At 45.1% G+C, this 23,709-nt stretch overlaps 1 protein-coding gene and 1 long non-coding RNA gene across 2 annotated transcripts in view; one reads left to right on the top strand and one right to left on the bottom strand.

Moving 5' to 3' along the window:
- The window catches only part of LOC126993746 (ras-GEF domain-containing family member 1B-A-like), an 85,015-nt gene extending 64,436 nt beyond the window's left edge, over positions 1-20,579 (bottom strand). Inside the window, exon 1 of the mRNA XM_050852920.1 lies at positions 20,517-20,579. Within this exon, the coding sequence (XP_050708877.1) occupies positions 20,517-20,564 (48 nt within the window). The 5' untranslated portion in view covers positions 20,565-20,579. The remainder of the gene's footprint in view (positions 1-20,516) is intronic.
- Positions 20,580-21,552: 973 nt separating this feature from the next.
- Positions 21,553-23,025, top strand: LOC126993748 (uncharacterized). The gene is made up of 3 exons (XR_007748217.1): positions 21,553-21,693; positions 21,864-21,948; positions 22,031-23,025. It is a non-coding gene; the product is annotated as an uncharacterized LOC126993748 (long non-coding RNA).
- Positions 23,026-23,709: the final 684 nt, after the last annotated feature.

The raw sequence follows: 23,709 nt of genomic DNA, 5'->3' as shown, positions 1-23,709 counted from the left end.
CAGAAGGGGAAGATATTATAGGAGAAGGGAACAGACCCCAGGAGACGGGAAAGAAGTTGGAAAGTTTCGTTTAGTCGGCGCAACATCTGTGGTCATATGCCGGAGAGACAGAAGGGGAAGGAATTATAGGAGAAGGGAACAGACCCCAGGAGACGGGACACAACCCCCGATTAATACCTGGTACCCATTCACTGCTGGGTGGACAGGGGCGTAGGGTATCGGAAAAGCCGCCCAAATTTTACCACTCCGCCCGGGAATCGAACCCGGGCTCTCTTGGTTGTGAGCCGAGTGTGCTAACCACTGCACCACGAACCCCCCAAAAGCTTGAAAAGAAAGAAAATAGAGATAAAAGACAGCTTGAGAGGGGAGGAAAGAGAAGAGAGGAGAGAAAAAGAGACAGCTTGAGGGAGGTTGAGGGATGGAGGGAGTTTGTAGACAAGGAATATATAAGCGCGATTTATTAGTATATTAAGCTTTTTCACGTAACGCAAGACAGAGTTGTTGCTTCACGTCTTCTGCAAATGTCCCTTCTCTCTTTCTTAATGGTCTTTCCTCTCCCCCCCTTATATCAAACAATGTATATACGATTTGCAAGTATATTAAAATGTTTCAAATGTTTCAATGATCCCTCCCCGCCCCACTCCCCTCCCCTCCCCCCTTTCTACGCTTCAATCTCCTCTTCTCCACTAATCCCCCTACCCTTCCTTCCCCTTCCCTCTCCCTGCCCCACATCCCCTTCCTTCCCCTCCACCAATCTCTCTGTCTTCCCCCTCGCTTACCGCCTCCCCTCCCCCTCCCCTCCCCTCCCTAATTTTCTCCTTCTTCCCTTTCCCTCTCCCTCTCCCCTTCTCTCCACTCCATCTATAATTCTCTCCTCAATCCCCCTTTCCTTCTCTCTCCACCCTCCCCCTTTCCTTCCCCTCAATCCTCCTCCCCCCCCTCTCCCCCCGCGCCCTCCTCGCTGTTTCTTTGTGAGGGCAAATTTAGTCAAGCAAATTATCCTTATTAGGGATTTGAGAGCACGAGAGAGAGAGAGAGAGAGAGAGAGAGAGAGAGAGAGAGAGAGAGAGAGAGAGAGAGAGAGAGAGAGAGAGAGAGAGAGAGAGAGAGAGAGAGAGAGAGAGAGAGAGAGAGAGAGATTCCCCTTAATTCTCCTCCTCCTTCTCTCTTCCTTCTTTTTTTCTCCCCCTCTTTCTCTTCCTTCCTCCTCCTTCTGTTTCTCTTCATTTCTCTTTCTCTTCTCCTCCTCCTCCTCCCTTCTTCTACCTTTCCTCTAACTCTTCTTCCTTCTCCTCCTCCTCCTCTTTCAAAGCCGAGAGAGAGAGAGAGAGAGAGAGAGAGAGAGAGAGAGAGAGAGAGAGAGAGAGAGAGAGAGAGAGAGAGAGAGAGAGAGAGAGAGAGAGAGAGAGAGAGAGAGAGAGAGAGAGAGAGAGAGAGAGAGAGAGAGAGAGAGAGAGAGAGAGAGAGAGAGAGAGAGAGAGAAACAAAATAAAAAAAACACAGCTAACATACAGAAAGGATGAAAGAGGAGAAGCAAAAAAAAAAAAAAAAAAGAGAAAAAAAGAGGAAGAGGGAGGAAGGAAGGGAGGAGGAGGAGGAGGAGGAGGGGGAAGAAGGGAAGGGGAAAATGGATGAAATATCAGCCTACCCCTTCCCTCCCCTCTCTCTCTCTCTCTCTCTCTCTCTCTCTCTCTCTCTCTCTCCCCTCAGTCATAATTCAATAACAAATCCCTTTTTATGTATTGGGGAAGAAAAACCGCGGATGTCAAAACTGAATTATGCAAAACGTGTTCGTGAGGGAAAAGGAGAGGAAGGGAGGGAGGGAGGGAGGGAGGGGGGTCGTCTCGAAGGTGGTTAAGGAAAAGATGATGGAGGGGAGGAGTAGGAGGAGGAGGAGGAGGAGGAGGTTGGGCCGGGTTCGTGAGCGAGGGAAGGAAGGAAGGAAGGAAGGAAACGAGGGAGGGAGGGAGGAAGGGGAAGGGAAAGGAAGGGAAGGGAAGGGAAGGAAAGGAAGGAAGGAAGGAATTAAAGGAAGGAAGGAAGGAAGGAAGGAATTAGAGAAAGGAGGGTAGGAAGGAAGGAAGGAAGGAAGGAAGGAATTAGAGAAAGGAGGGTAGGAAGGAAGGAAGGAAGGAAGGAAGGAAGGAAGGAATTAGAGAAAGGAGGGTAGGAAGGAAGGAAGGAAGGAAGGAAGGAAGGAAGGAAGGAAGGAAGGAATTAAGGGTAGGGAAGGGAAGGGAAAGGAAGGAAGGAAGGAATTAAGGGAAGGGAAGGGAAGGGAAGGAAAGGAAGGAAGAAAGGAATTAAGGAAGGAAGGAAGGAAGGAAGGAAGGAAGAAATTTGGGAGGAAGGAAAAACAAGTTAGAAAGGAAGGAAGGAAGGAAGGAATTAAGGAAGGAAGGAAGAAAGGAAGGAAGGAAGGAAGGAAGAAAGGAAGGAAGGAAAGAAAGGAAGGAAGGAAGAAATGAAGGAAGGAAGGAAGAAAAGAAGGAAAGGAAGGAATTAAGGAAGGAAGGAAGGAAGGAAGGAAGCAAGGAATTAAGGAAGGAAGGAAGGAAGGGAAGGAAGGAAGGATTGAAGGTAGGAAGGAAGGAAGGAAGGAAGGAAGGAAGGAAGTTAGGAAGGAAGGGAGGAAGGAAGGAAGGAAAGGAAGGAATTAAGGAAGGAAGGAATGAAGGAAGAAAGGAAGGAATTAGGAAGGAAGGAGGGAAGGAAGGAAGGAGGGAAGGGAGGGTAGGAAGGAAGGAAGGATTGAAGGTAGGAAGGAAGGAAGGAAGGAAGGAAGGAAGGAAGGAAGGAATTAGAGAAAGGAAGGAAGGAAGGAAGGAAGGAATTAGAGAAAGGAGGGTAGGAAGGAAGGAAGGAAGGAAGGAATTAGAGAAAGGAGGGTAGGAAGGAAGGAAGGAAGGAATTAGAGAAAGGAGGGTAGGAAGGAAGGAAGGAAGGAAAAGGAAGGAAGGAAGGAAGGAAGGAAAGGATGGAAGGAAGGAATTAAGGGAAGGAAGGAGTGGAAGGAAGGAAGGAGGGAAGGAAGGAAGGAAGGGAAGGAAGGAAGGAAGGAAGGGAAGGAGGAATGAAGGAAAGAAGAAAGAGGGAAGAAAGGAAATAAGGAAGGAAGGAAGGAAGGAAGGAAGGAATTAAGGAATTAAGGAAGGAAGGAAGGAAGGAAGTATGGAAGGAAGGAAGGAAGGGAAGGGAAGGAAGGAATTAAGGGAAGGGAAGGGAATGGAAGGGAAGGGAAGGAAAGGAAGGAAGTAAGGAAGGAAGGAATGAAGGAAGGAAGGAAGGAATGAAGGAACTAAGGAAGGAAGGAAGGAAGGAAGGAAGGAAGGAAGGAAGGAAGGGAAGGGAAGGGAAGGGAAGGAAAGGAAGGAAGGGAGGAATTAAGGGAAGGGAAGGGAATGGAAAGGAAGGGAAGGGAAGGGAAGGGAAGGAAGGAAACAAGAGGGAGGGAGGGAGTGAAGATACCAAATGGGGGTTAAGGAAAAGATGAAGGAGGGAGAGGAAAGGAGATGAAGGGGAAGGAAAGGAAGGAAGGACGCATTGCTTCAGGGATGGATGGGAAGGGGTAGAGATTTACATAGATTTACATAGATTTACATAGAAAATCAGACCCAACAGAACCCAAAGGAAGAAGGGAGATAGACAGGGAAGAGAAAAGCATATTGAAAGGGAGGTATGGAAAGGGAGAATAAGGGAGGAAGGGAGGGATAGGAAGATAGGGAGAAGAAGGAAGAAAAAGGAAGGAAAGGAAGACAGAGAGAAAGGAAAATAAAGAAGAGATGAAAGAAATGAGTAATGCAGGAGAGAGAGAGAGAGAGAGAGAGAGAGAGAGAGAGAGAGAGAGAGAGAGAGAGAGAGAGAGAGAGAGAGAGAGAGAGAGAGAGAGAGAGAGAGAGAGAGAGAGAGAGAGAGAGAGAGAGAGAGAGAGATATACATAGAAATAAATAGAAATACAGAGAGAGAGAGAGAGAGAGAGAGAGAGAGAGAGAGAGAGAGAGAGAGAGAGAGAGAGAGAGAGAGAGAGAGAGAGAGAGAGAGAAAAAAAAAAAAACAACAACAACAAACGATTAAAATGAAAATAAAAACAAAAACAAATGAAAAAAAATGACAGGATGAGAAATTAAAAAAAAAAGCGAAAAAAATATTACAAAGAAAAACAACAAAACAAAAAAGAAAAAAAAAAAAAGAAAAAAAAAAAAGAAAACACTGAATGCATGAAAAGGGAAAACAAAACACACAAAAAAAACATCGATAAAAAGGAAAAAAAAAAGTCTGAAGGCAAAGAGGAAAAATAAGATTGAAAAATTCCTCTATCCATTACTGCAAGATTGGGTTCCATCACGCGAGACAGGCAGGGATGGGCGCCCCCTCCCCGCCCCCTTCCCCTCCTGCCCCCACTGACCCTCCCCTCATCCCCTCTCTCTCTCTCCCCCCCTCCATCCCGGTCCGGCCAAGGAGACACAGCCCAGGTCACTCGAGGCCTCGCCGGTAAAGACTTATTTATAAGGTGAGCGGGGTAGGAAAATAGATATGAGTCTCTCTGCTTCTTTTTTTCTTTTTCTTTCATTGATCTCTGTCTGTCTGTCTGTCTGTCTGTCTGTCTGTCTCTCTCTCTCTAACAACCTGCTCTTCCCTTAACTTGCCAGTCATTAACTTTACAATCAAATTGTATCTTTTCATTCTCTCTCTCTCTGACAACCTACTCGTCCCTTAACCTACCTTTTCATTCAATTGCATCTTTTCAACATCGCCTACCGCCCCTCACTAACCCCCCAAAATCCCTTTAGCGCCACGGCTATTAAATTCTGCTTCCGTAATTGAGTTTTGGATCCTCCTGAAAAGGGGTACAAACAACTGCCACATTCGGCCTCAATACACGTGCCCAGAGAGAACCATTGTACTCCTCTCTCTACACACACACACACACACACATTTAATTCAAGGAGTCTTTCTCAGCGGCAAAGTCAAAACATAAGAACATAAGGAGTCTACAAGAGGCCGGTGAGACTACACAAGCTCGGAGTCGAAACTCTAAAATTTCCAGGAGTCGGAGTCGAAACTCTAAAATTTCCCGGAGTCGGAGTCGAAACTCTAAAATTTCCCGGAGTCGGAGTCGAAACTCTAAAATTTCCCGGAGTCGGAGTCGAAACTCTAAAATTTCCCGGAGTCGGAGTCGAAACTCTAAAATTTCCGGAGTCGGAGTCGAAACTCTGAAATTTCCGGAGTCGGAGTCGAAACTCAAAATTTCCCGGAGTCGATTCGAAACTCTAAAATTTCCCGGAGTCGGAGTCGAAACTCTAAAATTTCCCGGAGTCGGAGTCGAAACTCTAAAATTTCCCGGAGTCGGAGTCGAAACTCTAAAATTTCCCGGAGTCGGAGTCGAAACTCTAAAATTTCCCGGAGTCGGAGTCGAAACTCTAAAATTTCCCGGAGTCGGATTCGCAACTTTAAAATCTTAACTCCGACTCTACACCCCTGGATATAAGACGTGACATTACGCTCGGTATTGCCAGACGCTACCGACCTCACATCAACTAATTTAAAAGACCAAAAAGGAGGTCAGTCGGGTATTAATGACCGTCTTTTTAAGGTCACGGCACAGAGGAACGGTCAAACTGCTGGATGGGTCATATGTCTACCCTTGGAAATGCTCAGAACTCCTACGAAAGCCTTGTCCAATATATGTACATGGATGCCGATATGTTTAATTAAAAATATGACCCTATGATTAACTTTTATCTAATCTCCTAACAGTGCATACATAAGTAATAACAGCTACTAACAAAAGCCATAATAAGCTGTCAGGAAAATCGTTCCCAGACAATAAGGAAAAAGTACCCAGAATAAGATGAAACCGCGACCGGTCATTAACGAAGCTGTCAAACTCCAGACGCGGGAATCAAGGAAATGGTGAAGCAATTAAAGTTGACGAAGAGGGGAAAAAAAGGGTTAGGAGAGAGAGAGAGAGAGAGAGAGAGAGAGAGAGAGAGAGAGAGAGAGAGAGAGAGAGAGAGAGAGAGAGAGAGAGAGAGAGAGAGAGAGAGAGAGAGAGAGAGAGAGAGAGAGAGAGAGAGAGAGAGAGAGAGAGAGAACGCACTAGGGGGAAAGGGGGATAGAAAACGTGGTCTCAAGATGGTGGTGGTGGAGGTGATGGTGGTGGTGGTGGTGGTGGAGGTGATGGTGGTGGTGGTGGTGGTGGTGGTGGAGGTGGTGGTGGAGGTGGTTAGGTGAGGACTGGTTTATTACCCCAGAAAAAAGGCTTGACACAAAAGAGGTGGAGGAGGATGAGGAGGAGGAGGAGGAGGAGGAGGAGGAGGAGGCATAAGACCAAGAGGAAGGGAGGAGGAGGGGGTGGAGAAGGAAGACGAAGAGGAAAGGAGGAGGAAGACGAGAAGATATATGAAGACGGAAAGGAAGGAAGAAGAGAAGGAGGAGGAGGAGGAGGAGGAGGAGGAAGTTGGAAAGTTTCGTTTAGTCGGCGCAACATCTGTGGTCATATGCCGGAGAGAGAGAGAAGGGGAAGGAATTATAGGAGAAGGGAACAGACCCCAGGAGACGGGACACAACCCCCGATTAAAACCTGGTACCCATTCACTGCTGGGTGGACAGGGGCGTAGGGTATCGGAAAAGCCGCCCAATTTTTCCACTCCGCCCGGGAATCGAACCCAGGCTCTCTCGGTTGTGAATACACGGAGGAGATTGAACAGGGAGAAAACTGGGGAAATCTTAACATGGGGAAAAACAAGGAGAACAAAATAGTGCTGGTTGAGGGTCTTCGGGAAACAGAGAATCAGAACAGCCTTGGAAATATGACTTTTAATATAACTTCAGGGCAAGGAAATGTAGACGAGATTTTTTCATTGCTTCTAAAAATATATGAACCGAAGTTAGGCAAGAGGAAGTATTGAAAGAAAGCAAAGAAGGAAAGGTATTAAGGGGAGTGATGAACTGTTCCTCTTGAAATAAAATGTTGGTAAAATTCTTTCTTTCACACTAAAAATATGCATAAAAGTAAGAGAGTAAGGAAGGAAAGAAGAAAAGGAAGAAAGAAAAGGAAGGAAGGAAGAAAAGGAAGGAAGGAAGAAAAGGAAGGAAGAAAAGAAAATTAAGGAAAATTATAAAATGTATCCCCTGAAAATTAAGTAGACAAAATGATTTCCTATTCCCCTAAAATATGCACTAAAATAAAGAAAGAGAAAGTAAGGAAAGGAAGTAAAGAAGGAGAGGAAGTAAGGAAAATAGTTAAGTGTCCCCTTAAAGAAATACTTGCCCTTGAACATATGCAACAAAGTAAAGAGAAATGAAGTTAGGAAAGGGAGGAAAGAAGGAAAGCAAGCAAGGGAAATATTGTAATGTTTCCCTTGATAAAAATATAGACAAAATTATTTCATCGCCCTTAAAACATGAACCCAAGTAAAGAAAATGGAAGTAACGGGAGAGAGGAAGGAGGGAAGAAAGGAAGTATGGAAGGAAAGGAAGTAAGGAAAATAGTTAAGTGTCCCCTTAAAGAAATACTTGCCCTTGAATATATGCAACAAAATAAAGAGAAATGAAGTTAGGAAAGGAAGGAACGAATTAAAGCAAGCAAGGGAAATAATATAATGTTTCCCTTGATAAAAATATAGACAAAATCATTTCCTTCTCCCTAAAAAAAATCCACCAAAGTAAGGAAAGAAAATATAAAAAAGTCCCCCTTGAAAAAATTAAAAACCGCAGGCAAAACTTTTTCACTGACCCTAAAAAGATGGAATAAGTAGATAAAGAAAATATTAAAACCGTCCCCCTTGAAATGAAACAATGACGGTGGAAAACGAGGTGTGTCGCTCGGAGTCTCAGGTCAGCAGGGCGCACGTAATCCTGTTAGTTGGGTTTTCCTTAAAGTTTGCAAAGCTCCGTAACGGCAGAGTTTTCTTTTAATTTCAGGATACCGACATTCCATTGGCTGTTCTCCTTGAGTCTGGGGAAGAGGAGGAGGGGGGAGGGGCTGTTACGGCGCTGTGCAAGAAAAAATAAACGAGGGAAAGAGGATAAGGACACAGAAGGCAGAAAACACAACACTATTTTGAGTGGAAGGAAGAGTTTTTTGTAGCGTTGTGTAGCCAAAACCAAGACTGACATTCCGTTTTCTGTTGTCTGAGTCGGGGGGAGAAGAAGAGGAACAATAAACGGAGATAAGAGAGGATATAAAAACGGATACCACAGAACACAACACTATTTTGGGTGGAAGGAAGAGTTTTTTGTAGCGTTGTGTAGCCAAGACCAAGACCGACATTCCGTTTTCTGTTCTCCTTGCGTCGGGGGGAGAAGAAGAGGAACAATAAACGGAGATAAGAGAGGATATAAAAACGGATACCACAGAACACAACACTATTTTGGGTGGAAGGAGGAGCTTTTTGTAGCGTTGTGTAGCCAAAACCAAGACTGACATTCCGTTTTCTGTTCTCCTTGCGTCGGGGGAAGAAAAGGAGTAACAATAAATGGAGATAAGAGAGGATATAAAAACGGATACCACAGAACACAACACTATTTTGAGTGGAAGGAAGAGTTTTTTGTAGCGTTGTGTAGGCAAGACCAAGACTGACATTCCGTTTTCTGTTCTCCTTGCGTCGGGGGAAGAAAAGGAGTAACAATAAATGGAGATAAGAGAGGATAAGGAAACGGATACCACAGAACACAACACTATTTTGGGTGGAAGGAAGAGTTTTTTGTAGCGTTGTGTAGCTAAAACCAAGACTGACATTCCGTTTTCTGTTGTCCGAGTCGGGAGAAGAAGAGGAACAATAAACGGAGATAAGAGAGGATATAAAAACGGATACCACAGAACACAACACTATTTTGGGTGAAAGGAGGAGCTTTTTGTAGCGTTGTGTAGCCAAAACCAAGACTGACATTCCGTTTTCTGTTCTCCTTGCGTCGGGGGAAGAAGAAGAGGAACAATAAACGGAGATAAGAGAGGATATAAAAACGGATACCACAGAACACAACCTAATTTGGGATGGAGAGAAGAGTTTTTACGGCACTAGGGAGTCAAAACCAAGACTGACATCCCGTTTTCTGTTCTCCTTGCGTCGGGGGAAGAAGAAGAGGAACAATAAACGGAGATAAGAGAGGATAAGGAAACGGATACCACAGAACACAACACTATTTTGAGTGGAAGGAAGAGTTTTTTGTAGCGTTGTGTAGCCAAAACCAAGACTGACATTCCGTTTTCTGTTCTCCTTGCGTCGGAGGAAGAAAAGGAGTAACAATAAATGGAGATAAGAGAGGATATAAAAACGGATACCACAAAACAAAACACTATTTTGAGTGGAAGGAAGAGTTTTTTGAAGCGTTGTGTAGCCAAAACCAAGACTGACATTCCGGTTTCTGTTGTCCGAGTCGGGGGGAGAAGAAGAGGAACAATAAACGGAGATAAGAGAGGATATAAAAACGGATACCACAGAACACAACACTATTTTGGGTGGAAGGAAGAGTTGTTTGTAGCGTTGTGTAGCCAAGACCAAGACTGACATTCCGTTTTCTGTTCTCCTTGCGTCGGGGGAAGAAAAGGAGTAACAATAAATGGAGATAAGAGAGGATATAAAAACGGATACCACAGAACACAACACTATTTTGGGTGGAAGGAAGAGTTGTTTGTAGCGCTGTGTAGCCAAGACCAAGACTGACATTCCGTTTTCTGTTCTCCTTGCGTCGGGGGAAGAAGAAGAGGAACAATAACCGGAGATAAGAGAGGATAAGGAAACGGATACCACAGAACACAACCTAATTTGGGATGGAGAGAAGAGTTTTTACGGCACTAGGGAGTCAAAACCAAGACAGAGTACGTCAACGCTATTAACGAGAAGACAAGATTGCCGGGGAAAGCATCAACGGTTTGGGACACTATGGAACACATCAACCACCCAATTACCAGGCAAATTTAAGTTCCAGGAGTTCCAGAAGGGCGACAAAACTGGTATGCAGGAGTACATCAACGCTATTACCGAGAAGACAAGATTGCCGGGGAAAGCATCAACGGTTTGGGACACTATGGAACACATCAACCACCCAATTACCGGGCAAATTTAAGTTCCAGGAGTTCCAGAAGAGAGACAAAACTGTTATGCAAGAGTACATCAACGCTATTACCGAGGAGACAATATATGCTGGGGAAAGCATCAACGGTTTGGGACACAATAGAAAACATCAACCACCCAATTACCGGGCAAATTTAAGTTCCAGGAGTTCCAGAAGAGAGACAAAACTGTTATGCAAGAGTACATCAATGCTATTACCGAGAAGAGAATATTGCTGGGGAAAGCATCAACGGTTTGGGACACAAAAGAAAACATCAACCATCCAATTACCAGGCAAATTTAAGTTCCAGGAGTTCCAGAAGGGCGACAAAACTGGTATGCAGGAGTACATCAATGCTATTACCGAGGAGACAACATTGCCGGGGAAAGCATCAACGGTTTGGAACACTATGGAACACATCAACCACCCAATTACCAGGCAAATTTAAGTTCCAGGAGTTCCAGAAGGGCGACAAAACTGGTATGCAGGAGTACATCAACGCTATTACCGAGAAGAGAATATTGCTGGGGAAAGCATCAACGGTTTGGGACACAATAGAAAACATCAACCACCCAATTACCGGGCAAATTTAAGTTCCAGGAGTTCCAGAAGAGAGAGAAAACTGTTATGCAAGAGTACATCAATGCTATTACCGAGGAGACAAGATTGCCGGGGAAAGCATCAACGGTTTGGAACACTATGGAACACATCAACCACCCAATTATCGGGCAAATTTAAGTTCCAGGAGTTCCAGAAGGGCGACAAAACTGTTATGCAAGAGTACATCAACGCTATTACCGAGAAGAGAATATTGCTGGGGAAAGCATCAACGGTTTGGGACACAATAGAAAACATCAACCACCCAATTACCGGGCAAATTTAAGTTCCAGGAGTTCCAGAAGGGCGACAAAACTGTTATGCAAGAGTACATCAATGCTATTACCGAGAAGAGAATATTGCTGGGGAAAGCATTAACGGTTTGGGACACAATAGAAAACATCAACCACCCAATTACCGGGCAAATTTAAGTTCCAGGAGTTCCAGAAGGGCGACAAAACTGTTATGCAAGAGTACATCAATGCTATTACCGAGGAGACAACATTGCCGGGGAAAGCATCAACGGTTTGGGACACAATGGAACACATCAACCACCCAATTACCAGGCAACTTTAAGTTCCAGGAGTTTCAGAAGAGAGACAAAACTGTTATGCAAGAGTACATCAACGCTATTACCGAGAAGACAACATTGCCGGGGAAAGCATCAACAGTTTGGAACACTATGGAACACATCAACCACCCAATTACCAGGCAACTTTAAGTTCCAGGAGTTCCAGAAGGGCGACAAAACTGTTATGCAGGAGTACATCAACGCTATTACCGAGAAGACAAGATTGCCGGGGAAAGCATCAACAGTTTGGAACACTATGGAACACATCAACCACCCAATTACCAGGCAAATTTAAGTTCCAGGAGTTCCAGAAGGGCGACAAAACTGGTATGCAGGAGTACATCAACGCTATTACCGAGAAGACAACATTGCCAGGGAAAGCATCAACGGTTTAGGACACAATAGAAAACATCAACCACCCAATTACCGGGCAAATTTAAGTTCCAGGAGTTCCAGAAGAGAGACAAAACTGTTATGCAAGAGTACATCAATGGTATTACCGAGGAGACAACATTGCCGGGGAAAGCATCAACGGTTTGGAACACTATGGAACACATCAACCACCCAATTACCAGGCAAATTTAAGTTCCAGGAGTTCCAGAAGGGCGACAAAACTGGTATGCAGGAGTACATCAACGCTATTACCGAGAAGAGAATATTGCTGGGGAAAGCATCAACGGTTTGGGACACAATAGAAAACATCAACCACCCAATTACCAGGCAAATTTACGTTCCAGGAGTTCCAGAAGGGCGACAAAACTGGTATGCAGGAGTACATCAACGCTATTACCGAGAAGACAAGATTGCCGGGGAAAGCATCAACGGTTTGGGACACTATGGAACACATCAACCACCCAATTACCAGGCAAATTTAAGTTCCAGGAGTTCCAGAAGGGCGACAAAACTGTTATGCAAGAGTACATCAATGCTATTACCGAGAAGAGAATATTGCTGGGGAAAGCATCAACGGTTTGGAACACTATGGAACACATCAACCACCCAATTACCGGGCAAATTTAAGTTCCAGGAGTTCCAGAAGAGAGAGAAAACTGTTATGCAGGAGTACATCAACGCTATTACCGAGAAGAGAATATTGCTGGGGAAAGCATCAACGGTTTAGGACACAATAGAAAACATCAACCACCCAATTACCAGGCAAATTTAAGTTCCAGGAGTTCCAGAAGAGAGACAAAACTGTTATGCAAGAGTACATCAATGCTATTACCGAGGAGACAATATTGCCGGGGAAAGCATCAACGGTTTGGGACACAATGGAACACATCAACCACCCAATTACCAGGCAACTCTACCTCCCCGTGGGTCGTCTTCGCTGCGGCTGCCAATTAGGACACGGCAAGTCTTGGTACCAATCAGATTAGATCCTTCTTTGCGAGGTATTGTGAAAAGGCGATTACTGACGGGCCGGCGGAGGGGAGGTTGAGAATGGACGAGGGAGGGGAAGGGAGTAGAGGGAAGGGAAGGGGATGGGAAGGGAAGGGAAAGGAAAGGAAAAGGAAAGGAAGGGAAAGGAAAGGAAAGGAGAGGAAAGGAAGGGTAGGGAAGGAAAGGGAAGGGAAGAGAAGGGAAATGAAAGGAAAGGAAAGGGAAGGGAAGGGAAGGGAAGAAAGGAAGGAAGGTAGGGAAGGAAGGAAGGAAAGGAAGGAAGGGAAGGAAGGAAGGAAGGAAAGGAAAGGAAGGAAGGAAGGAAGGAAAGGAAAGGAAAGGAAAGGAAGGAAGGGAAGGAAGGAAGGAAGGGAGGGAAGGAAAGGAAAGGAAAGGAAAGGAAAGGAAGGGGAGGGAAGGGAAGGGAAGGGAAGGGAAAGGAAAGGAAAGGAAAGGAAGGGAAGGGAAAGGAAAGGAAGGGAAAGGAAAGGAAGGAAAGGGAAGGAAAGGAAAGGAAAGGAAAGGAAAGGAAAGGAAAGGAAAGGGAAAGGAAAGGAAAGGAAATGAAAGGAAAAGGAAAGGAAAGGAAAGGAAGGGAAGGGAAGGGAAGGGAAGGGAAGGTGAAGGGAAGGGAAGGTGAAGGTGAAGGGTACTACCTCTAACAAGACAACACAATCACCGTAGCGAAAACCCAATTATTTGCGTCGTTACGGACCCCAATTTTACCTGTGGCTGAATCCTTCCCGGCGCTAGGCACGGCGGACAATACCATTAGTGACGGGGTGGGGGTGGGGGGTTGGTGGGGGGAGGGGGGGGGTGTAGTAGTAGTAGTAGTAGTAGTAGTAGTAGTAGTAGTAGTAGTAGTAGTAGTAGTAGTAACAGTAAGAATCGCATGAATGATAATAATAATAATAATACACACACAATAATAATAATAATAATAATAATAATAATAATAACCACAATAACAATTATAAATATCACAATGAAAATGACATTCACAGTTACAACACACACACACACACACACACACACACACACACACACACACACACACACAATAAATAAATATATATCGAAATACCAACCAAATCCACTTCCTCATTCCAGGGCGCGTGATGCTGGTGGTGTGGGGGGAGGGGCGGGGGGGGGGGAGAGAGAGCGCCCCTTCTCCAACCAGAGGGGCAAGGGGGGGGTCAAAGGTGGGGCGTGAAGGGGCTGGGGCAGGATGATCACAGGAGAGAGAGAGAGAGAGAGAGAGAGAGAGAGAGAGAGAGAGAGAGACGAAGGGGGAATGGGAGGGAAGGAAGGAGGGAGCAGGGAGTGCGGTAAAGAAGAGAGGGAAGGGGGAGGGGAAGAATGGAGGAAGGGAAGGAGGAAAGGAGAAGGAAGGAGGGAAAGAGGGAGGAGGAAAAGAAGGGGGATGGAGGAGGGAGGAAAGGAGAGAGGGAGGAGGAAAGTGGAGGAACGAAATACAAAATGAAGATAAAATGAAGGAAATTGAAAAGAATTGAGAGAGAGAGAGAGAGAGAGAGAGAGAGAGAGAGAGAGAGAGAGAGAGAGAGAGAGAGAGAGAGAGAGAGAGAGAGAGAGAGAGAGATAAAGAAAAATAAAACTTGAGAGAAACAGATATAGATAGAGATAGATAGATAGAGAGAGAGAGAGAGAGAGAGAGAGAGAGAGAGAGAGAGAGAGAGAGAGAGAGAGAGAGAGAGAGAGAGAGAGAGAGAGAGAGAGAGAGAGAGAGAGAGAGAGAGAGAGAGAGAGAGAGAGAGAGTAACAAACAGATAGACAGATAGATAGATAATGAAATACAGAAAAAAAAGAAAAGTAGATAAACAGACAGATAGATAGAAAAAAAGAGAGAAAGAGAATGAGATGAAGAAAAAAAAAAACAAGAAAAAAACGAAAAACAAACAAAATGAAATCAAGAAATAAAGACAGGAAAACGAGATACATAGATATAGATTAAACGATAGATAGATAGATAGATAGACAGAGAGGAAGAGGAAGGGGGGGTGGGGGGCGGGGTTGGGGGGGGGTCACTCACTCACCTCACTGGCTCATCCCATCGCTAGACTCACCTGAAACAGAGACAAACAAACGTTAATTGGCAGGTCGGGTTAGTTATCAGCGAACAACAGAATGTGTGTGTGTGTGTGTGTGTGTGTGTGTGTGTGTGTGTGTGTGTGTGTTTTATAGTAATTGGTTGTTTGTATGTAAATAGATGACCACTCCCTACCTCTCTCTGTTTCTGTTCATTTGTTTTCTTATTTTATTTTCTGTCTAGCTTACAAAGGTACTTCTCTCTCTCTCTCTCTTTTACATATTACATACGTATTACAATTGAATACGTATATGTCGATTCTCTCTCTTTATTTTACATATTACATATTACAATTGAATACATATATGTCGACTCTCTCTCTCTCTCTCTCTGTTTCCTTCCTTCCTTCCCTCCTCGTCATCTCTCTTAATAACCTCACATTCAGGCCCCGCAAGTTCAACCCATTACCTCACTCTATTCATACCGGCGTGAAATTGCCTAGTCAATGCTTATATTCCTCGCTCCTGTGCGGCTGTGTGTGTTTCTCCATCACGTGAGTATCAGCCCGGTTCTGACTGTGTTCCGGGCGTCGAGGCAGGCTGTTTGGGGCACACTAATACATTTTCAAACAGGTTATCCGTGTTCTCTCTCGCAGGATAAGCTTTTTTATATTCATTATGCTCTGTGGGTCAACTCAAACTCACTATGAAAGGTAGATACATGGAAATTATGTTTATAAGAGCAGTACACACACACACACACACACACACACACACACACACACACACACACACACACACACACACAACCTCCACTTTTACGAACACACAAAAACTTTGATAAAAAAAAATCCATAAAATATATATTGCAGCGACTTCACGATGCGGCCACACGTCCAGACACGCTTTTATTTATGCAACACACACACACACACACACACACACACACACACACACACACACACACACACACACACACAGAGCCAGCGCCTTTTGTAAGCTCTCTCTCCCACCTAGCGAACGGGGTAGGCTTGTGGAGCGGCGGAACGAGGAACAGGTTATAGGAACAGAAACAACTATACCGTCACTCCATACTCCTGTCTACGGCAATCCAACCCTCACTGTTGCTTCATTGTCGTCTGTTTCACCCTCTTCCTCCTCCTCGTTGTGCATCTATCCTTCCCAGAGCTAGTCACCTCTGTTCTCATCCCAGACATCCCTATCCCAATCTCTCCCTGGCAATGCAAAGCTACAATCCCAGTGGTCTCATTCCAAAGGTACCTCTGTCCACTCTACTCCTCACTGATGTTTTTTCCTCATTCTCCTACATCCATTACTCCCAGAACGACTCCCACCCTCTGCACACCCCTATCCCGATCTCTCCCTGGCAATACAAAGCTACAATCCCAGTGGTCTCATTCCAAAGGTACCTCTGTCCACTCTACTCCTCACTGATGCCTTTTTCTCATCCTACAACAAAATCCATTACTCCCAGAACCACTCCCACCCTCTTCTAACCCCTATCCCAATCTCTCCCTGGCAATACAAAGCTAGTCTCAGTGGGCTCATCCGAGGTACCACTGCCCACCCTCCACTCCCGACATCCATCATTCTCAGAACCACCACCCGCCTCTGTGTCTTCGCGGCAAGGCCCTGCAAAAAGAGTGGCCGCTTGCCTCATGGCTCCGCTTATTGATGGTGCGTCGCGCCGGATCCGCAGCCCCGCCGACAGGACAATAAATCTCAGGAGCCGCCGCGTCAAAACTTGAATGTTGCTTCCCAGGCGCGGGGCGGACCGTCTGACCCGCGGCGGCCCAGTGACGGCTGCGTTAAATGGCCCGATTCGGGGACACTGGCTGATTCCCGCTCGGTATCTCGCCTTTGATTCTATGAGGTGGCTGAATGGATAGCGTGACGGCGCCGCGTTCAGGACGACGCGAGTTCAATCCCCGCCCGGTGCCACCAAGCTGGGAATTTTCAGCCACCGCCGAGTGGCTTAAAACTACCCACATGCTGTCCAGAAGACCACCTATCAACCCGGACTCTAGATTCTAGGATTAAAGATGAGCTCCGGGAGGGCAGCATGAGCCAATGCAAGATGGCGCCACTATAAACACTCGCCTGCGCCAGAACGGGCTGGGCTGACCATCAGGCCCCACCGGGAAGAAGCCTTGGGCCGACCATCAGGATCCACCGGGAAGAAGCCTTGGGCCGACCATCAGGATCCACCGGGAAGAAGCCTTGGTCCGAACAGCAGGATCCACCGGAAGAAGCCTTGGGCCGACCATCAGGATCCACTGGAAGAAGCCTTGGGCCGACCATCAGGATCCACTGAAGAAGCCTTGGGCCTACCATCAGGATCCACCTGGAAGACGCCTTGGGCCGACCATCAGGATCCACCGGGAAGAAGCCTTGGGCCGACCATCAGGATCCACCGGGAAGAAGCCTTGGGCCGACCATCAGGATCCACCGGGAAGAAGCCTTGGGCCGACCATCAGGATCCACCGGGAAGAAGCCTTGGGTCGACCATCAGGATCCACCGGGAAGAAGCCGGCGCAATAGGCCACGACGTAAAAATAAAAAATAAAATAAAAAACCGGTCCAGATAAGCCTTCTTCCCCTCCTGTACCTTCCCCACTGACCCACTCCCTCTTCTCTGTACCCCTGACTACAAAAACAGGGCGGCTAGCGGCACACAAGACAAGCTGCCTCATCAACGTTGGTATAAATAGACGCGGATCTGTTGCACGCTCCCCATTGACAACTAGGAGTAAGACACGGAGTAAAACAGAGCGTCTTTTTTTATAGATACACGTTTTTCGCATTAGACGTTTGTACGGCGCTCCGGAAACGTTTTTTTCTGTCGCACACATGTATTAATGGCATTACTCATTAAAAGTTATTGTGATTTGTTTATTATTTAAACGTTATTGTGATTTATTTATTATTTTTACAACAAAGGAGACAGCTCAAGGGCACAAATAAAAGGAAACAATAATAAAAAAAGACCGCTACTCATTACTCATTAACCTTTATTGTGTATTCAGTTGACACAATACAAATATGCATTCGTTTTAGCTCGAAAGTTGTAAAGTTTCGTTTAGTCGGCGCAACATCTGTGGTCATATGCCGGAGAGAGACAGAAGGGGAAGGAATTATAAAAGGGAACAGACCCCAGGAGACGGGACACAACCCCCGATTAATACCTGGTACCCATTCACTGCTGGGTGGACAGGGGCGTAGGGTATCGGAAAAGCCGCCCAAATTTTTCCACTCCACCCGGGAATCGAACCCGGGCTCTCTCGGTTGTGAGCCGAGTGTGCTAGTCACTCGTTTCAGCTCGACTTCCTCCATGAATACGATAACGCTTGAATAACGAATCTTGACAGCATCGGCGTGAGCTCCAGCAATGTGCCGTGAGCAGCGAGGCCCCGGGCAGGAGTGGAGGCATGCAGTTGGCAAGTTCAGAAGACTAGTTAGTATGTAAATAGCAGAAGAAAGAGATGCAACACAGCGGAGAAATTTAAGAGGTAAAAGACGAGGAAGAAGAGGTAGAAGATAGATAGGAGGAGAGTTGATGTGACGAAGAGACTTAGGGTCGTTTTATAAAGCATTTCGCCGCCCAAGAACACATATTTGACAAGGTTTTCGCAGGAGTTGTGGGCATTTCCAGTAGTAGTTTTATGACCCTGGTGGTAGTTTGACCCTTCCTCTGTACCATGAACCTGAAGAAACACCTATTTGACAAGGCTTAGGAGTTGTGGGCATTTCCAGGAGTAGTTTTATGACCCTGGTGGTACTCTGACCCTTCCTCTGTACCGTGAACCTGAAGAAACACATATTTGACAAGGCTTTCGTAGGAGTTGTGGGCATTTCCAGGAGTAGTTTTATGACCCTGGTGGTAGTCTGACCTTTCCTCTGTACCGTGAACCTGAAGAAACACATATTTGACAAGGTTTTCGCAGGAGTTGTGGGCATTTCCAGGAGTAGTTTTATGACCCTGGTGGTAGTTTGACCCTTCCTCTGTACCGTGAACCTGAAGAAACACATATTTGACAAGGCTTTCGCAGGAGTTGTGGGCATTTCCAGGAGTAGTTTTATGACCCTGGTGGTAGTTTGACCCTTCCTCTGTACCATGAACCTGAAGAAACACATATTTGACAAGGCTTTAGCAGGAGTTGTAGGCATTTCCAGTAGTAGTTTTATGACCCTGGTGGTAGTCTGCCCTTCCTCTGTACCGTGAACCTGAAGAAACACATATTTGACAAGGCTTTCGCAGGAGTTGTGGGCATTTCCAGGAGTAGTTTTATGACCCTGGTGGTAGTCTGACCCTTCCTCTGTACCGTGAGCCTAAAAAACACTCATTAGAACCCGACTGATATCCCCTTTTGACCTTTAGAAATAGTTGATGTGAGAAGGGAAAGTATCTTGTAATACGAGCCTTAAAGGGTCATATTTTTAAACCTTCCCGCGCCCAAGCACATACATTAAACAAGGCTTTCGTGGAGTTTGTAGACATTTCCAGGGGCAGTTTCATGACCCTGGTGGTAGTCTGGCCCTTCCTCTGTACCGTGAACGCAAAGAAACACCCATGGAGACGCGTTTGACCTCTTATTTCGCCTTAAGAAATGATGGATCCAAGAGAAGGGAGTGTTTAACAATGCCGACCTATATTAGACTCCAAAGACCTGTTTCTGAGGATCCCCCCCCCCCCCCCACACACACACACAGGATGCATAATCTATACCGGAGCGGACAAGGTTAGCATCGGGGAGGTGGGGCGGAGGGGGGGGGGGGGTCAGATTTGCTTTAAACGATTCAGAACGCACAACCTCAAGGGAGCCGATTTAGTAAAGGATGAGAGATATGAAGCTTCCGGTAAAATTCCCAATTAACAAATAACCTTCAAAATTAAACCGACATCATAGAGGCTGTGAATGCTTTGGAATGTGTGTGTGTGTGTGTGTGTGTGTGTGTGTGTGTGTGTGTGTGTGTGTGTGTGTGTGTGTGTGTGTGTGTGTGTGTGTGTGTGTGTGTGTGTGTGTGTGTGTTAAGGTTGCAGTAAGGGTAGGAATAGTATTTGCATTAGTATAAATAGTAGTAGTAGTAGTAGTAGTAGTAGTAATAGTTGTTGTTGTTGTTACTGATATCACATCGCCGGCAGTATCAGCCTCACCAAATCCAAATCGCCAATCGTATTCAGACTCTGGTGAAAAATAAAAATACAACCGTTTCCTTTAATCACGGGGCCGCATGGGAGGCTATCAGGTGGAGCGGGGCAGGCCGGGGCACTCCATCCCCTTCCCCGCCTGCAGCCCCGTCGATCAAAGGGCAGCCGGGGTGGGGGTGGCGGGGATGGTTCAGGGGGCGTGCGTAACTTCCGGCAATACATGTCCCCTCGCACTGGATGACTTGCCGCCCGCCTCGCCTCCTGCCGTTCAGAGTCACCCACGCGTTACCTGTGAACCTAATTAGACGCTTGTTGTGTGAAGCGGTGTTGCTGTATACAAGGTTGCCCTGCCCTTGAGAAATAGGTATGTCTCTCTCTCTCTCTCTCTCTCTCTCTCTCTCTCTCTCTCTCTCTCTCTGTCTGTCTGTCTGTGTCTGTCTGTCTGTCTGTCTGTCTGTCTGTCTGTCTGTCTGTCTGTCTGTCTCTCTCTCTCTCTCTCTCTCTCTCTCTCTCTCTCTCTCTCTCTCTCTCTCTCTCTCTCTCCAAAAAAGAATCTTCCCAACATACACAAACACACTCTCTCTCTCTCTCTCCCCCACCCACCCACACACACACTTCCAAAAAAACACGCACTTACAACCCCTCCTCAACCCCCCTCCCCCTCCCCTTCCCCCTCAGACACACACTTACCTTGAGGAAGGGCACTTGGAGCCTCGAGGCGTAGAAATACATGGCCATAGCGGAAGCAGGGGGTGGTGGAGTGGGGGGGCGAGAGTGGCGAGGGGGGCAGGTTAGCGGTCGGCAGGGTGGCGGTGGAGGTGGTGGCGGTGGTGGTGTGTGGTGGTTGCGTGGCTGTAGTGGCGAGCGAGGGCCCCATTCTGCTCCCTCGGCGGCTGTGTCATAGTAAAAAGGACACTCTCTATGGCCCTGCTGCGTCGCCTTCTGCTGTTCGTGGGTCTCCTGTCTCGGGCGGGAGTGTCTGAGCGGCTGCCATCATGCCTCACCGCCGTCTGGTCCTATTACACTGATGACGGTGGTGGAGGTCCAGGGTTTTAATAGCGGTAATATCCAGTGTTTTCCCTCCCGTGGGCAGCGTGATTAAGCTACGCCGAAGAGGAACGTCAGAGAAAAATCGTTTCACCTCGCTGTTTAGTAAAAGGACACCTCTCCTCCCGAAACTGACCTCTGTTTTTGGACGCTCCTTTGACCTCTATTCAGGAGCAGTAAGTAGCGGGATTTTTTTTTACTGTCTCCTTAGCTGTAAAAAAAATTGTAGTAGCTTGTAGTATTGGTAGTAGTAGTAGTAGTGGTTAAGTAGTATGTGTGTTGCTACCTCTACGATATTTGGGTATACTGAAATGTCTTCAAAGTAGCTAGATTGTCATTTGTTTTTCGTTTTTTTAGTGTTTTATGTCTATTTTCACGCCATTAATGATTTTTCTGTGCCATCATCTCGTAGTTCTTCCAGTCTGTGATATCATTTATTTCACTTTTCACTTAATTTTGTTTTCCCTTCACTTAACATTTTTACTCATTCAAATGTTCTTTTTTTCTAACGGCACAAATTTCAGCATTACTTATTTTTTTGTGTTTGTCGTTTTCTGCTTTGAGTGTTTTTTTCCTTTGTTTTTTGTCGAATTTCCTTTTTCTTGTGTTTCATTCAGTCATTTTTTTGTTTGTCGTTTTCTGCTTTGAGTGTTTTTTTCCTTTGTTTTTCGTCGAATTTCCTTTTTCTTGTGTTTCATGTAGTCATTTTTGAGTGTATCGTTTTCTGCTTTGAGTGTTTTTTTCCTTTGTTTTTTGTCGAATTTCCTTTTTCTTGTGTTTCATGTAGTCATTTTTGTGTGTGCCGTTTTCTGCTTTGAGTGTTTTTTTTACTTTGTTTTTTGTCGAATTTCCTTTTTCTTGTGTTTCATTTAGTCATTTTTGTGTTTGTCGTTTTCTGCTTTGAGTTTTTTTTTCCTTTGTTTTTTGTCGAATTTCCTTTTTCTTGTGTTTCATGTAGTCATTTTTGTGTGCGTCGTTTTCCGGTTTGAGTTTTTTTTCCTTTGTTTTTTGTCGAATTTCCTTTTTCTTGTGTTTCATGTAGTCATTTTTGTGTGCGTCGTTTTCTGCTTTGAGTGTTTTTTTCCTTTGTTTTTCGTCGAATTTCCTTTTTCTTGTTTCATTCAGTCATTTTTGTGTGTGTCGTTTTCTGCTTTGAGTGTTTTTTCCTTTGTTTTTCGTCGAATTTCCTTTTTCTTGTGTTTCATTCAGTCATTTTTATGTGTGTCGTTTTCTGCTTTGAGTGTTTTTTTCCTTTGTTTTTTGTCGAATTTCCTTTTTCTTGTGTTTCATGTAGTCATTTTTGTGTGTATCGTTTTCTGCTTTGAGTTTTTTTTTCCTTTGTTTTTTGTCGAATTTCTTTTTTCTTGTGTTTCATGTAGTCATTTTTCATTTACATTTTTCGTATTGTGAGTTTTTATCTTCACAATTCGCTATTTTTCCTTTTATTTCCTCACTCCTTTTGCTGTCCTTGCAGATTGTCATTTTCCTATATTTTTCTTCGTATCTCGTATATTATTTCCAGTTTAGTTTTTATTTCTTATTTATTTTCCTTATATTTCATCATTCTTGTGGTTTTGATCAATCGTCATTTCTTCCAATTTTCATATTTGCTATTTTCGTTTTTTTTTATTTCCTTGTATTTTCTTTCTTATATTTCATCAATCTTGTAGTTCCTCTAAGGTGTTTTTTCTCTGTTTTTCCCTCTTGGTTTTAATTCGAGGTTTTCATTTTATAAGCAGTCTTTGGTGTTTTCAAATTCGCTGTACCTCTTAACTAACAATCCAACTCTCTCTATATATTTTCTCCTTTAATTTCCGTTTCACATTTCAATTCACCTCATAATAATTTCCGTCACGAGTTATCTCTCCACTTTTCCGTGTTCATTTTCCTCGCCTACCTTTGCTGTACATCCACCTGTCAATGTGATTATGTTGTCATTATGATAGTGATAACTCCATTCCTACGGCGTGTGAGTGAGTGAGTGAGTGAGTGGAGGAGGGGTGGATGGTATGTGTATATGTGTGCATGTGTCCAATAGTTATGTAGCCAAGGTCACATCTCAATCTATATGCCAATCAGCGAGGAGCCAAATGCACCGCTCAATGCAAACAGGAACAGGGCGATCATTGCATACCTCGATACGTCAATCAGAGGCTGGCGGGCAAAACAGGGAGGAAACAATAGGGGCCTTCACCATGCTTTTACTTAGGTTAGGTTAGGTTAGGTCATGTTAGGTTAGGTCATGTTAGGTTAGGTTAGGTTAGGTCATGTTAAGTTAGGTCATGTTAAGTTAGGACATGTTAGGTTAGGTCATGTTAGGTTAGGTCATTTTAGGTTAGGTCATGTTAGATTAGGTCATGTTAAGTTAGGTGTTACGTTAGGTCATGTTAAGTTAGGTCATGTTAGGTTAAGTCATGTTAGATTAGGTCATTTTAGGTTAGGTCATGTTAGATTAGGCCATTTTAATTTAGGTCATGTTAGGTTAGGTCATGTTAGGTCAGGTCATTTTTAACCCATAGGTACATATATATTTACAAGCAAGCTCTGCCTGGTCATTTTAACCATTCAGAGGCAACAAAACGCTCTTATGTGAAACTGAGATGAAAGGAAAGTTGGAAAGTTTCGTTTAGTCGGCGCAACATCTGTGGTCATATGCCGGAGAGAGACAGAAGGGGAAGGAATTATAGGAGAAGGGAACAGACCCCAGGAGACGGGACACAACCCCGATTAATACCTGGTACCCATTCACTGCCGGGTGGACAGGGGCGTAGGGTATCGGAAAAGCCGCCCAAATTTTTCCACTCCGCCCGGGAATCGAACCCGGGCTCTCTTGGTT

The sequence above is a fragment of the Eriocheir sinensis genome, unplaced genomic scaffold, assembly GCF_024679095.1.
Source record: "Eriocheir sinensis breed Jianghai 21 unplaced genomic scaffold, ASM2467909v1 Scaffold667, whole genome shotgun sequence".
In the NCBI taxonomy this organism is placed as follows: Eukaryota; Metazoa; Arthropoda; class Malacostraca; order Decapoda; family Varunidae; genus Eriocheir; species Eriocheir sinensis.
This window is presented reverse-complemented; position numbering and strand designations above follow the sequence as displayed.